Raw genomic sequence first — 16,502 nt, forward strand, 5'->3', positions numbered from 1 at the left:
TGATTTATCGGCCTCCTAATTATAATAAGGACTTTCTCAATGACTTCTGCGATTTACTGGCTGAAATTGTGCCTAAATATGATCGAGTCCTTATTCTTGGAGATTTTAATATACATGTATGCTGTCCTGATAAACCGATGGTGAAGGACTTTCTAAGTCTATTGACTCTTTTAGTTTTATGCAGTGGGTGTCTGGACCGACGCATGAACTTGGGCACACGGTGGATCTTGTCCTATCGCTCGGCTTTTCTGTGGCGAATTTGACAATTTTGGACGCAGTGTTTTCAGATCATAAGCCTGTAATATTTGACATCACCTTGCCCTGTAAATCTGATAAACCCCGTGCTTCTGTGCGGCGCTGCCGGGTCATTAATCCATCCACTGCTGTACATTTTTCTGCTTTGTTTAGTCAATGTGATCTTCCTGAATCTGCGTCCTCCGATACGGAGGAGCTCTGTTCCTGGTTTTATTCCACCTGCCAAACTGTTTTAGATGCTGTGGCTCCATTAAAAACCAGGCAGCCTAAAATGAAATCTGAGCTCTGGCTGAATGACACAACTCGCGCTGTCAGACGCGAGTGCCGGAAAGCTGAGCGCAAGTGGAGAAAGGACAATTTGCATGTATCGTTTCAAGTATTGAAAGACTGCTGGCGTCGTTATCAGTTTATTGTGAAAGATGCCAAAAGAGCGTACATGTCAAATATTATTCTGTCAAACTATCACAAACCTCGTGTGTTATTTGAAATAATAGATAGGGTTTTAAATGCTCCACAGAATGCCTGTATGGAACCTTCTTTTGAGACATGTGAGAAATTTTTGCACTTCTTTGTAGATAAGGTGAACAATGTTAGGGCTCATATACCTCTCACTGTTTATGACCCCTTAGCTGTTCTCCCCTGCTCTGCTGTTTTTTATCAGTTTGAGCCTGTGACTCTATCTTGTTTACATGAGATTGTTGGTCAATCGAAGCCCTCAGGTTCTCCTTTTGATGTTGTCCCACCTTCTCTTTTTAAAGAGATTATTTCTGTTTTAGGGCCATCTGTTCTTGCTATTATCAATAGCAGCCTTTCCTCAGGCATAGTTCCTAATTTGTTTAAACATGCCATAGTGCAACCATTGATCAAAAAACCAAGCCTAGATCCCACTGTGCTATCCAATTTTAGACCAATTTCCAAGCTTCCATTTCTGTCCAAAATTTTGGAGAGAAGTGTGTATATTCAATTGAAAGCCTTTTTAGATGAAAGTGATGTGCTCGAAGTGTTTCAATCTGGTTTTAAGCCACTTCACAGTACTGAAACCGCATTACTGAAGGTTTTTAATGACATCCTTTTGGCAACAGACTCAGGGGATTATGTGATTTTAGTTTTGCTCGATTTAACAGCTGCTTTTGATACTATAGATCATAGTATTTTATTATCTCGTCTGGAGCATTGTGTGGGCATTCGTGGTACTGCCTTGGCGTGGTTTAAATCGTACTTGACTCAAAGAACTTTTTCAGTGAGGCTAGATGAATTTAGATCCTTCTCTGCTTCACTATCATGTGGGGTTCCGCAAGGCTCCATACTTGGTCCTCTGCTATTTTCTTTGTATCTCCTGCCTCTTGGCTATATTCTTAGAAAGCATAAAATTGCTTTCCATTGTTATGCAGATGATATTCAGGTTTATGTACCCCTCAAACGCAAGGATGCTTACTCCATACAAACTTTGGTTATGTGCCTAGAAGAGGTGAAAGCTTGGATGGCAGTAAACTTCTTAAATTTTAATGAAAATAAGACAGAGGTTATAGTTTTTGGTCCTGGGGGCACCAGTGGGTCTATTTCTACTTCTGCTCCTGTGGATTTGGGTCCCCTTGCAAAATATGGTACACCTGTTATTACAAATTTGGGTTTTAGGATAGATGAGGATTTTAGACTGGATGGTCAGATCAGCGCGGTGGTGAAATCTTGTTTTTTTCAGCTAAGACGTTTGGTGAAGATAAAAAATATTCTTTCCAAAGATCAATTTACAACAGTAATCCACGCCTTCATTACAACCCGGTTGGACTATTGTAATTCGTTGTATGTTGGTGTTAGCCAGTCCACCCTGTCTCGGCTCCAGCTGGTGCAAAATGCTGCTGCACGCCTTTTAACTGGCACGCGAAAAAATGAGCATATTACACCTAGTTATCCTCACTGCACTGGCTGCCTGTTCAGTTTAGAGTTCATTTTAAGATTATTTTATTTGTTTTTAAGACCTTAAATGGGCTTGCTCCACCCTACCTTGCTGAGCTGCTGCATATGCACTCTCCTTCCCGCTCACTCAGATCAGCTGGTCAGCTGCTTCTGGATGTGCCTAGGACTCAGCGAAAGCTCAGGGGGGATAGGGCTTTTTCCGTTGTGGCTCCAAGGCTCTGGAATTCACTGCCGATCCACATTAGACAGGCCTCCTCACTGCCCATTTTTAAGTCGGCTCTTAAGACTTACCTCTTTGGTTTGGCGTTTGATCCTGTGTGAGCAGTTGATTTTACTCTGTTTTAAATCTGTTTAGTTGTGTTTACTATGTTTTAATTAGTTTCATTTATTGTGTTTTATTTTACTTATTTATTATTTTGTTTTTGTTTAAAATTTATTTTAGCCTATGTTCAGCACTTTGGTCAGCGGCTGTCGTATGTAAAGTGCTTTATAAATAAAGGTGACTTGACTTGACTAAAGACTGAGTTTGAGAACTACTGCTTTTGAAGAACTCTGTTAAGCCCATGATATTTTGACATGATATTATCTACAAAACTGAATTGTGGCCCACTGCTAAAGTAATTCCGGAATCAATTATATATTTTGATAAAACCTTAGTAAAGACAATACATTCAATACAAGTGAATTATCTAACATGTAAATCTTTTCACAGATGAATAAGGCAGCATATTGTTCCCTTTTACATAATAAGCATACTATATAATTTATAGGAAGTGAAACAGCAGTTTATTCCAAGACCTTTCAAAATTTGCTATTTTATGCATTTTGAAATACAGGAAATTCTGTTAAAATTACATTTTACAGAGGTGATTTTTAGATATCTTAACATTACTGTAAATAATGTCTCATGCATTTCAAAATCTTAATATTCTGATATCAAAAAATGAACATATGACATTTAGCTGACAGGAAGGGATTTTGATTAAATTTAATATAAAACATTGCAAATATAAACTATAGTTTAATGTTAATTTGACTTACTATAAAGTTTAAAGTTAAAGCAAAAAGAAAACAATCTCTAACCACCCTTATCCATTTCATGGAGGTGTGAGATTTGAGTCTACTATCACAGTAGAATAGAGTGCAGGACAGGAACCAACCCTGGATGACACATCACTCTATCTAGGTGTCCACTTTTGAACACACACTATAACGTAAAGTTAGTACAGAATAGCCAAGTAACCTAATAAAAGTAGTCTGTTATGGATAATGGAAGAAAACTGTAGTATCTGGAAATAGCCCATGCAGAGTTGGAGGAATACATCTTGTAAAAATGAGTGTTCATAATAACTTTTAACAACAGTATAAATAGGCTTAAGCTTAGGTTACTAACTAATCAACTGAGCTTGAATTACTGACTGATCTTCACTACACTGTAGGTTCTTATACTTGGCTAAAGTTTCAATAACAAAGTAATCACAACTTTCTAATGATGGGTGGACAATGTGTCTAAGGTGATGCTAAAATGGATAAGGGGCAATTTGAAGTTGAAAGCATAGACTTCAGGATTACATCATTCATAGATATGTCTGACGTGAAATGCTAAACATGCAAACATATCTAAGTTAAGTCAACTTTTATATTCCTATCAGGGTAATGAGGCAGTTTGAGGGGTATATTAGCCAAGTATAATGAAAATTTTATGAAAACACTTCATTGTTCAGCATAGATTCATTGTACATTGCATCTTCACTGCTGGATTAAGCACGTTATTTATGTTCCTACCTATATAGTGTAGATCAGGTAGTGAATGACAGGCACAGTCCCACCTCCCAGTATATAACACTGATCCCCAGCATCACAGGCTCTCTGGGTGTACAGGTATACACTGATATGACTATACCATCTGCCACTGCTCCGAAGCTCAAACAAGAAAGTACAGGTACGGAGTAGTGCAAAGCGATCTTCAAGTTCCTTCACCCAGGAACATATAAGGGGAGAAGTTGTGGGCTAAATCAATACAAACCTAGCCATGTGGTGCAGTGGAAGTCAAAACAAAATTTAAAGGAGCCCAATCCCTACTTCAGTTCCTCTTTCCCCACTTCAATGCATTTCACCAAGTTCTGCAACGTTCCTGAACATTTAAAAAAAATTCACTTAACTCACAGAGAAGTCAACTCCACAGAGTTTGCTCTTCACTAATCACCTATTACATCTCCAGAAAATATCAATACACTATACTGTAGATACTTGTAAATCAGCACTCATCAGAAAAAATCACTATATGCAGAAAATGTGGCACTGTATATATCAGACCCACAAAATACAGTGTCTGTAGCCCTAACTGTACTAGCAGAATTTCAAAAAATATCTGGACTCAAAATTAATTTGAACAAAAGTGTGCTTTTTCCAGTGAATTCTCTAACAAACAGCATTAGAATGGACACCTTCCCTTTTATAACTGCAGATCAGTTTAAGAATTTAGGGATAAACATCACAAGTAAATATAAGGCTTTTTTTCAACAAAATTTAGCTGTTTGCATTGACAAAATTAAAGGCGTGATGCGTGCATAGATGGTCTACCCTCCAACTTACTTTAGCAGGGAGAATTAACATTGTCAAGATGAATATCCTCCCTAAGATTCTTTTTCTATTTGAAAACATCCCTATATACATTAACAAATCATTTTTTAAGAAATTAGATTCAATCATAACCTCATTTATTTGGAATTTGTAATATTCTCACATGCAAAGGGCAACACTACAATGACCTAAATGAGAAGGTGGCATGGCTCTACCTAATTTTCAATTTTATTAGTGGGCGGCAAACTATAAAAACCTGGACACTGACACAAATAGATGAACACGCATTAGCTTGGCCTCCAATAGAAATGAAATCCTGCAGTACCTCTTTATATTCCTTGCTTTGTACACCAGTAAATACAAGGTATCATCAATATACTAACAACCCAATTGTTCATCATTCACTCAGAATATGGAACCAATGTAGGAAGCACTTTAAGTTAGAGAATATTTTATCTGTGGTACCGCTACATGATAACCACCTTTTTCCACCGTTTCAAACTTAGACAGTTTTTAATCTTTGGGAAACGTATGGGATTAAATCATTTAGAGATTTGTACATAAATAATGTCTTTGCATTCTATGAACAATTACGTTCTAAATTTAGTTTCCCATCAACACAATTTTTCCACTATCTCCAAATTAGAAACTTTGCTAAACAAAATCTGCCCAATTTTCCACACCTCTCATCTATTTCTATTCCAGAAGAGATATTGATCAGTCTTGAAGACTCAGACAGCATTTTTATAATATATGAAACAATTTTAAAGTCCCTTATTTTTAAAGATCCCAAAGTACAATGGGAAAAGGATATCTTACTCAACATTTCAGAAAAGGAGTGGAAGGCAGCCATGCACAGAATTTACTCTAGCTCCATATGCGCAAAGCGTTCAATTGTTCAACTTAATATTTTTTATCAAGCACACCTAACTTGTTTAAAATTGTCCAAAATGTTTCCAGGGTAAGATCCAACCTGCAAACATTGCAATCAAGCTCCAGCTTCACTAGGCCATGGGTTTTGGGCGTGTACCAAATTAACTTCATTCTGGACACAACATTTTTAAATGCCTATCAAACAGCCTTGATGTCACAATCACTACTAATCGATTAATAGTTGTGTTTGGTGTACTCCCAGATGGGCTTAAAGTTGACAAGGACAAACAAACTGTAATTACCTTTACTTCACTATTAGCATGTAGACTTACCTTGTTCATCTAGAATAATCCTAACCCACCTCTTTTAAGACAGTGGATAACTGATGTTATATACTATTTGAAATTGGAAAAAATCTAATTCTCTCTTAGAGGATCTGTTCAAAACTTATTTAAAACCTGGCAGGATCTACAGTAATCAATAATATTTTAGAATAAGCACATGTGTTGGGGAAAAAGACTCCTGTATGCTACTCACAAACGTTTTACTCTGGCTGTTGGCCTCTCTCTCTCTTTCTCATGGGTGGGGATTGAATTGAATTTAGTTTTGTGAAGTTTAACTTGATTATATGGAATGTTACATGCTTTAAATAAATTCAATAACAATTAAAAATAAATGAATAAATAAATAAGCAAGCACTCATGCAACAGAAAACATAATCTAACATTATCAAGCCCAACCCAGTTTGAGATTCTGGCCTCAGTAGGGCCTATCCCAGCAGCACTAGCTACAAAAAAGGAGGCAGCCATGTACATGCATGGGGCATCAGTCCAAATTGGAGTCTACTCATGCATACACACACTTTCTCAAGGAACCAATTTAGAATCACCAAGCAACCTAAAAGACCTACTGTAAATAATAATAATAATAATAACATTTATTTGCATAGCACATTTTCATACAAAAAAGTAGCTCAAAGTGCTTTACATAATGAAGAACAGTAAATAAAAAAACATAACAACATAAGAAATTAAAATAAGATAATATTAGTTAACATAAAAAAAAGAGTAAGGTCCGATGGCCAGGGTGGACAGAAAAAACAAAAAAAAACTCCAGATGGCTGGAGAAAAAAATAAAATCTGCAGGGGTTCCAGGCCACAAGACCACCCAGTCCCCCTCTGGGCATAGTCCCCTCTGACATCTCTTAATATATGGGAGGGTCAATAGAATTAAAGTTCAGTTTTTTTCTAGCTTTAATAAAACAAGTACTCACTGTTTGACGTTTTCGCTGGAATATTTTTGGGGACAGATACTACGTTTGTGTTCTTTATCTCCACAAATAAAGCAGCCAGAAGAAGGCTTGCTACAGCAATGATCTTTCAGTGCACAACAATTGCAGGACATACAATGAATCCAGGCTGCACAAGAAACAAGAACAAAATATATTGAGACATACACAAATGATTTTCAGAATTAAGTAATGTAGAGGAGTGATTAAATATCAAAATGAGTTAATCCTCCTATAAAGGTGTAGTTTATAAAGTATAAACTACACATCTGTTCATATTTACTTTAAAATACACAATACATTTAAATATACATTTTCATGCAGTGATTTAACTAAAATAATACCTACATACTGAACATAAGTGGAAAGGTTACCATTACCTACTAATCTTTAGAGTAAATTTATTACTTTTTAAAAATGCAACAATGTAATACATTTGTTTAGGTTTCTTCATCAGAGTGTAAGAATGCATTTAATAAACTGGTACACATTAACTATACAAATTACAGAAGTATAAAACCATTAAAAGAACGACCCTAAAATTAGTAATATAAAGTTAAAATTGATCTTATGATAAGCATACCGGTACTTTATGCTTCATTGCACACTAGCAATCAAAACTCATGAGCACATTTAGGTAAGCAAAAATACACCAGGTCGAAGCTATCCAGGTTTTATAATTATTCTCCCAAAAATTACAACTTATCTGAGAAAAGTGAACAAGTGTTTAAACAAAACATGTTTATCATTATTTTTGTGTGATCAATTTTTTATTGAAGTAAAATTATAGGAAAAGTTAAAAAAAAAAAAAAAAAAGTCAAACTAATTCACACAAATAATTTAAAATACAAAAATGGAACACTAACCCACCCACTTCATGACAAACATCCCCCAACCCCACCCAAACCCTGCAGAAGAAATTAAAGGGTGCCAGTAAAAGGATGTTTGAGCCATCAGAAGAGGACACATGAGCATACACTACATGTTATTGAGTTAGCAAGAAGAGGAAAGAACAAAAATTAGCATTTGGAATAATACCTTTGAGCTGGCCATGAATAAGTTGCACCGTGTTTGAGCAGGTTGTTCTGCTGCTCCACACCACACACAGCTCAAAAATGTTTATATTAATGAGATAGGCTTTTCAAACAGTCATTAATATCATCATCAGTGATTTAATAGCCATTTTCAAGTTTGACACAAGTTAGCTGGTTATCTCCAAATCTTTTTCCTCCACATTCCAATGTTCTGGGCTTTCTTTTGGATAAAACCAGATCTTTCTATATCACATTACAGCATCTCTAACCATGTCTTCTGTTGCCTTCCTCTCGATCTCACCCCCACCCCCACCACCAGACCCCCCCCCCCCCATCTTGGTCCACCACGTCACTCAGTCATGCCCTGCCTTTCGTTCCATAGACCCAAACCACCTTAGCCTGCTGCTTTTAAAAACAACACCTACCACATTTCCACCAAGTCTTTCTGTTAACTCAGCATTCATTTTCCTCTCATTCTATGACACTCCACATATTTATATGATCACATCTCACTTCCTTATAGCATTGTACTCCTCATACAGCTTTCATAAACTTTACCCTTCAATGCCAGAGAGATTACTTCAGAATGATGGACAGCTCTCAGGATTTTCCTATGTACTTTTCACCCTGGTAGGAGTGCAGAGCTTGCACCTCCGTTTGCACTCAACATGTCACTTAAGTAGCAGAAATTACCTACTTTGTCCAAAACAATTCTATTGCTAATATTTAGATTTACTATATAAGAATTTTGCACCCCACACACACTTTTTTTTTTTTTTTTACACAAACGAGGTTTGCACCACCACATCTTTTGTGCCCACCATTTATGGAAAATCATGCACTGGACTGAGTGTCTCACAATACCATTACTGCACACACTGTATACCCATACACCTACCTCTTCCATGCCACTAACATTTTTGCCTTACACTATCACTTTCGTCTTTCCTGTATTTAGTGTACCTTGATGCTTTTCATTTCCACACAAGCTTTCTATTTCATCTACTTCAACTCTCCTTCACTTTTTCCCATCAGACAGGATTATCACCTTCACACAATTCTCTGGTTACCACCTCCATCTCATTATCACAAAAAAACAGAGTCAGAATGCATCCTTGTTGTGGTCCCACCTTCATTTCAGACTCTTACTATCCCCATCTGCTGTCCTGACCACAATTTGTGCTTACTCATACATTGAAAAATGCATAATGCAGTTTCTTTCAGTTCACCTGATGCTTTGTATACATTTGCCTGTTAACAAATATCACCTCTATTGTTCTCTTATAAAGGTAAACAACCAAACTGAATTTTGTTTTTTTTGCCCTGATCCTGCATTTTTCCTTTAGCAATAAGCTTAACCACCTTTATTAACCTCCTCTAACATCTTGATTTCTCAGTATGACCACACTCCAATAAACTGCCCTATCCTTTGTATAATGGAATTAACACACTTCTTTTCCAGTCTTCAGCAATCCTCCTTTCACACACAATCATGCTGCACAGGTTTATCAACCATTCAACTCCAGCAACTTCAACTGCCTTCAACATTTCGAACATCACTCAACCTGACCCAGTACTTTAGCAGTTTTTCATCTTTTTCAGTGCTTTTGCAAACTCCTTTTTTGAAAACCTAGAGCTAGGTCCTAATTTTCTCACAATGAATATCATTATCCACTTTGTTCTACTCATTCAGCCATTCCGCTATATACTTCTTCCAGGTATTCTTAATCCCATTACTATCCAATGGGATGTTCCCTTCAGCATGCTTCAGCAGTTCACACCTCATACATGTTACCATTTTTTTGCTGTCTTCTTTGCAATCCTAAACACATTTCTTGAACCCACTTTCACCTCTCGACTTCCTGCGGCCTCCTAACTGCTCTGCTAACATGTTGCTTTGCTTACTTGTTGGTCACCCTGTCACATCTGTTTTCTGCCATTTCTTATAGCACCTCTTCTTTTCCTCAGTTGCCATCTCTACCTCAGCATCCCCCCTCTGAGTTTCAATGAGTCACGTTTTCCACACTTAGACCTCTTCATTGCTTCCCAATTGCCATTCTCACTGGGTAATCCTAAAACCTCATTTGCTCTGGTTACCATTGTTCCAGCAAAATACTTCTCATGCTTTACTCCTTTAACTACCAAACCTTCAACCTTGGGGCTTCATCACGCCTCTTATTAAATTTCTCCTACATCCAAGTAATGCTGTAATACACATCCTTTTACATGAATCACTTCATGTTCCAATCAACTTTCCACACCAACAAATACTGGGTACCTTACATCACCAGAATATGTCACCAAGTTGCCTTTTTCTGCTGCTTATGGTGCTGCACACAACTGGTTCTATTGCATCACCAAACTCCAGAATTATTATTCTTTTTTTTTTCTGATGTAAAGGCTTTGATAGACTGCATCATGACCATCACTATCAGTTCTGATGTGCCCATTCAAGTCACCACACATTACAGTCACCTTCCTCTGAGGTACTTAGGATGTCACCTGAATCTAGTTGTCGCAAAACTCACTTTTCTCTTCATCGCTTCTGCCAACCTTAGAGGCACATGCTGAGGCTACACTGAGTCATTTACTAACAATCTTCTACAACACACTCACCCTCTTCACTTCCACCACTTTGTCTGCCTATTTTTCAGACACAAGGGCCCCAACTCTAGTAATACCCTCACTGTAAACCTGTGAAAAAAATTGCATGTTCCACCATTCTTACTAAACATTTCTGTACCTTCATTTTTCACCATGCCTCCTGTGAGCATCACACATTTTTTTTTCTTTTCTGTTCAGCACTTCCACCACGTTGAGCAATTTTCCCATCATACTTCCTATATTCTAATTCACAATTCTTATAATCTCTCCTTCACACCTTTTCCTCACTACCTCAGCTGAATATCCCATGTCACCAAGCCTATCAACAGTGCATCAGGTTTTTGACCATCATGAATCAGGTGGGGCACCCAACGAATAATTTGGATTTTAGCTCATCTATGCTCTGTAGCCCTCATCACTGTGTCTCATCATTAATGGTGTATTCAAGCAGAAATGTTTAGGGCCCTTCAGGTCCTCCCTGATTTGAATCTCCTTTAGTCGGATTTTATGACATTCAAAATAGAGACTGAATTTTATCCCTAGGTCACTGGGTTTTTTTATCTTATAAATGTAAATTTATTTTGAAATGAAGTGCAAAAATAAAGATATTTCAATTTAGAATTACATCTTTGTTAAAGAAAACGTAATTCTGACATGAAACATGTTTTTCATCTCTTCTCTAACTAAACATATTTTTCAAGAAAATATACATTCTAAACATAATAGAGCATTCAGCCAGACACAGATTATTAATTCTAATTAGCTACAGGTTCCAAAAAAATACAACTGGGTTTACACAAATGTTGTTACTTTGGGATTAATTAAATTGCTGTTACTCCTGTGCAGCATACTGTAAATGAAATTGAGAAAGGTAAAACCTATTTAGTACATAAAGACAGCAATTCTTACTTGGTTTTACACATTTGTTACACTGTAGGCAGTGCCTCCACTGTCTCCCATCCTGAAATATAAAAATAAGAAAATTAAGTAAAGTAAAAAAAATTTTTTTAATTTGATTTTATGCAATGACCTTTTTAAAACAACAAGTTACAAAATATTAATAAATTAGCTAAAATGAGCCTGTGTAAAATAATGACTAATATATTTTATAAGGATAAAAAAAGAATTGTAAAGATGCAATAATGGTGAAGTATCACAATTCCTTATATCCAAAGTAGTAACAAAGGGGCCCTCTGAAAGTATAAAACTTTGATAATGTTTAATTGCTGTACTTTATCCATACAACAGGTAGTATTCTCAGCATTTGTTGCACTGCTCAAATACTCTTGATTAGCTCTGGCAGCTCTACAGCTAGAAAATGACTACTGCTTATCAGATTTCCATGGCATTCAAAAATAAATGTTAAATAAGGTAAGAGTTAAGGAAAAGTTAATTATCTGTTTATTTGTAATATTTGCTGCTATTTTACTATTATGGATACTAATTTCAAACACCATAAAATTATTAATTCTAAGAATATCAGTAATCAAAGGCTAAAAATATTTAAAACAATTCATGTAGTGTTTCATAAGGTACCAAAGGAGACTAGAAAATGAAGAAAAAAAAAAAGTATATACACCCCACCAGGGGGAGGCATATTTCTACCTTAGATGGGCAGGCATCACAAATGTCACAATGTTTATTTTCAGAAGAAACATATCTCTGGCACTGAGAGCAAAACCTATAAAAAGAAAATATGAATATACATAAAAATATGTCTTAAGTATGATGACTAAAATCCAAAAACACGTGCAGTATATAAAATGAAACAGAGCTTAGATCAACTAGAAACCTAAAATATTTAAATATTTTCATAGCCATATTGAATATATCTGCCTACTTCTTAATCTAGTTTTACTTTTCATTGTGTTCAGTTTATGAAGAGGATACTTTAAATATTTTATAACAAAGAGCAACACATTTCTGTTTTAGTATAAAAGTGACTTTTAACATTACACCCTTTAAAATCTAGGGGCAATGTCAAAAAATAAATATGCCTATTTGTTCTAAACTTTCACAAATAACTAAGATGCAAATAAAGGCAACAATTTCAAAGAAATATAAAGCTTTTGCTTTTGTTAGCTGCAACCCAAATTGGTCTAATTATCTTAAAAACTTAAGAGTAAAAAAGTTATTCCAAAGCCACAGGAAAAGAATGACTTAATAACCTAAAACAGGGATACAACTCACTGGATTTATCAATATGTAGTAAAACCTTCTCCTCCTAGGATGCAATGATATGCAGAATGATATGCAAAATGTGAAAAAGACTGTATTTCATATCCCAAAATGCCCCATACTATCAGAGCCTGGTTAAGGAATGCAGCTGCCTTTACTGGTCTCACACAAACATTCTCAAAAGGGAACTTGTGTGGCTGAACAATTCCCTGTTGGAAAATGTCATCACATTGACTACTATAGATAGCTTCATGACAAGAGGCAATATGTCTTAATCATATCTTAATATGCTAAACTTGTTAAAATGTTTCTTGCAATGACAAGTAAAGCAAAATGACACCTGCTATTGGCTAACTGAACAGATTTCAATATGCAAGTTTTCGAGGTAGCTAAGGCCCCTTCTTCAGGCAAGATGTAACCAATCGGATTTTCTTCCGAGTCTCTAGCTTTGGTTTGGTTTTCCTTTTCTCAATGAGCTTCCAGTTCCCAATAAAGGCCTTCCAGGTATTCCTAGTGTCTGAACCTGGTGTACATCTTGTGGAAGGTGCCTGTGAGCAATATTAATAGATGTGTAAACAAATTAAACTGTCTTCTCTCGATACGGTAAAATAGAAGATCTATTCAGAACTTGTTGAAGAATAATAATTTTATTGAGTCCAATAACCCTAAATAGGAACCTCATTTAGGCCGATTGTACTGACACCATCTTTCAGTCACTACCCATACTTTCATGGGTGAATGGGCAAGTGAATCAACAGCTTCATCTAACAGCTACCTCTTATCATCCTCTATTATAATTCACACAGCACTGCTTACACTGCACCAAAAAGTTAAATAGTTTTACAATTGCCTCTAGTGTTACTTGTGAGATAGACACCAATATGCAAAAACTTCAATATTTAGGTAATTTGTTATGAGGGTTACATAGTAACTTTTACGGATCAAGTTACACTGTTCTGGTAAAGAACCATGATAAAACTTTTGTGGATACAGATTCTGATGCATTGTGTGCCAAATGATGGCAAGAGAATATCAACAGCAGAAAATAAAAAGTGATGGTAAATTTAGGTCTTCTAATTGGACAACAGGACAGAAGACGATATATAACTTTGACAGTGTCCTATAACCACTTTAAATTTATTTAACTAAACAACAAGCATGTGAACACAACTTAAATACCACATTGCAGTGACCCTATAGAATGCAGCATAGGTCATACAACCCCATACTTTTGTAAATCCTCCCACAAAATACCATTTGGTATAGACTCATAGAACATGTGTACACTGGATTCACAAACATACTCTGAAATATGTGTGCAATGCCAATATGCCACAGAGTTGTTCTACAGTTTTCCATTGCTACAGCTCCAAGACTTCACCTGCTGCTGAAGTTCAACTACTGGCCAACGTTTGTTTAAATACCCTGAAATTGTTTTTTTACAGCACAGCTAAGAAGTTTAAACCTTAAGTATTTAGAACACAACCTCTTAAAATGTGGACTATCATACCAGTGTGTTGGTTTAATGGTGCTTTTCCTAACTATTAAGGCCAATGTTTATACACTTGCTGAGATGAACCTCAGTAATACACCATCTACTCCTCCTCAACTGTTGAAAAATTTTCCTGGATCTCTCTGGTGTTGCCCAAATGTAATTTTATCATGACCTCATCAAACATCTCTCAAGGAAAACTTTACTCAATCACATTCAAACATATTCTTGCAAAAACTGCATGGAAGGCTGTTGCATACAATGCGAGAGCGTACAGGTGCCGTTTGTCTCAGAAAGGCGTTTATTTCCCAACCACCAATTCCGCCAGATACTCACCCCCTAACCTCAAACACTTTACGGCCAACAAGAACACACTGTCATAAAATGTACATATTGCAAACATAACAAAGGCCTCTCTCTTTACTGTATCAGCTTCCATCATTGCTGGTGTCACGATCACGTTGTTGCAATAACAGACACCGAACATCCTTTGTTCAAACCTACTTTGTAGCCACCTCCATTACCTGAACTGCATTCCTTCAGCTTCAGTGCCCCTGAATACTCCTGAGATGTGGCAAATGCTCCTTTGGGGTGATAATTGAATTCATCCCAAAGAATGGTGTCTGCTAGGTGTTCCCAGTACATATTTACTACATGCTTATGTCTGGAGGATATATCCAACTGATGCAAACAGTACCTAATAGTGATCAGACAAACCGGCCTAATAGTTTTCTTCATCCATTTCTTTCACCCATTTCTCTAGAACATGTAGACTTTGACCAGATAAGAAGACTACAATATGATCATCAGGCAAATGTGAATCAAGCTGGTTCTTCCTGTCATCAAGTCTTTCCTGGTATCTCCAATATTACAATATATCTCGTATAAATGAAAAGTCTCACGGTAAGTTTAAGGAGCTATTTGTTGGTACAAATTTCATCACTAAATGTAAAACAGACAAATCATATTTTCTAACAAAATGGCATTGTAGTTCATTTGATAAAGTGTTTCATTATGCTATTAATGTTTACATTTACTTATTTGACTGACACCTTTATCCAAGGTGACTTACAATATTTATGATATAGTTTCATTTCTTTTGGTTTTTCCAATTGGCGCACAGGCAGGTGCGCCAATTGCTTGTTCATAATCACATAGTGTCAGTAGTGGGATCTGAACCCACAACCCCAGGGTTTGAAGTCCAAAGCCTTAACCACAACGCCACACTGTCTGCCAGTTTAATGTTAATATTAAAGTCACACCCTTACCGGTAGCCCTCATCTGAAGGAAGGATAATGTCTCTGGGAGACAGATTAGTAAATATTCTGACTGGAGACTGTCTGCGGCCTTTCTTGCCATATTTATAAAGAGCATGGTTTTCATAGTCTACCTGAAAAGAACAACAAAAAAATAATAATTGGTTGTGCAATACATTTTTGACAAATGTATTCTGCTGAAAAATGGTAAGAAGAAATCTTAAAACAGTACAGTGAAAAACAAAACAATTTAAACAAAATATACAGTATGTACAAGTAGGGTAAGCACCCTCAAATAAGGCATAGCAAAATGCAGAAAATAGGTAAAGTATACTGTCCTGTATCTGAACCCTGTACTTCTCAGATATTGCATAATGCAAAATAAACTGGTAATTGGAACTAGCTTATATTTTGTTTTGAGCTTTTTCACTTGTGGAAATTAACAGTTGTTCCCAAACAATCCCCAGACTGATGTTATTCAATTATGTTGGTGTCCTTTGTAAATCGCTTTGGATTAAAGCGTCTGTTAAGCAGACTTATGCCTTAAATGATAACTCATTCTGAAGGAACTATGTAGAAATTATACATAATTGGGTTGAAAAAAACTTTCTCTTTTATAACAACACAAAAAACAATCTTAATACCACTTAATACTAGCAATATTCACCACAAAAACCACAAAGAATCTTTTTACTTTCTAAAGCAAACAACATTAAAATACAGTATTAAAATTAATAAATAATCTGCAGAGTGTTTAGTACTGGTGCTTAATGACTACAGTGTCCTGGGGTAGTGCTCAGCTGTTGTCTACTCTATGTTCTCTATATTCGCCATTCGCCGTACTTGCCTAGTTTTTTCTCCAACATCTTTGAAATAAGAGCAGATTAGGTTAACTGACAACTGTAAATTGTCTCCTGTTTAAATGAGTATGGGTGTGTGTGTGTATATACCTTGTTTACACTTTGTCCAGTGCTGCTGGCATACAAACTATTAATGTAGTCACACAAGAGTCGATTTAGACTGTT

At 36.2% G+C, this 16,502-nt stretch overlaps 1 protein-coding gene across 1 annotated transcript in view; it reads right to left on the reverse strand.

Annotated features, from left to right (window-relative positions):
- The window catches only part of zcchc4 (zinc finger, CCHC domain containing 4), a 66,739-nt gene that overhangs the window by 4,749 nt on the left and 45,488 nt on the right, over positions 1–16,502 (reverse strand). Inside the window, exons 9-12 of the mRNA XM_028801741.2 lie at positions 15,490–15,611; positions 12,157–12,232; positions 11,461–11,512; positions 6,899–7,043 (exon numbers count right to left, since the gene is read on the reverse strand). Coding sequence (XP_028657574.1) covers positions 6,899–7,043; positions 11,461–11,512; positions 12,157–12,232; positions 15,490–15,611 — 395 coding nt within the window. The remainder of the gene's footprint in view (positions 1–6,898; positions 7,044–11,460; positions 11,513–12,156; positions 12,233–15,489; positions 15,612–16,502) is intronic.

This window comes from Erpetoichthys calabaricus, chromosome 5 (genome assembly GCF_900747795.2).
Source record: "Erpetoichthys calabaricus chromosome 5, fErpCal1.3, whole genome shotgun sequence".
Classification (NCBI taxonomy): Eukaryota; Metazoa; Chordata; class Cladistia; order Polypteriformes; family Polypteridae; genus Erpetoichthys; species Erpetoichthys calabaricus.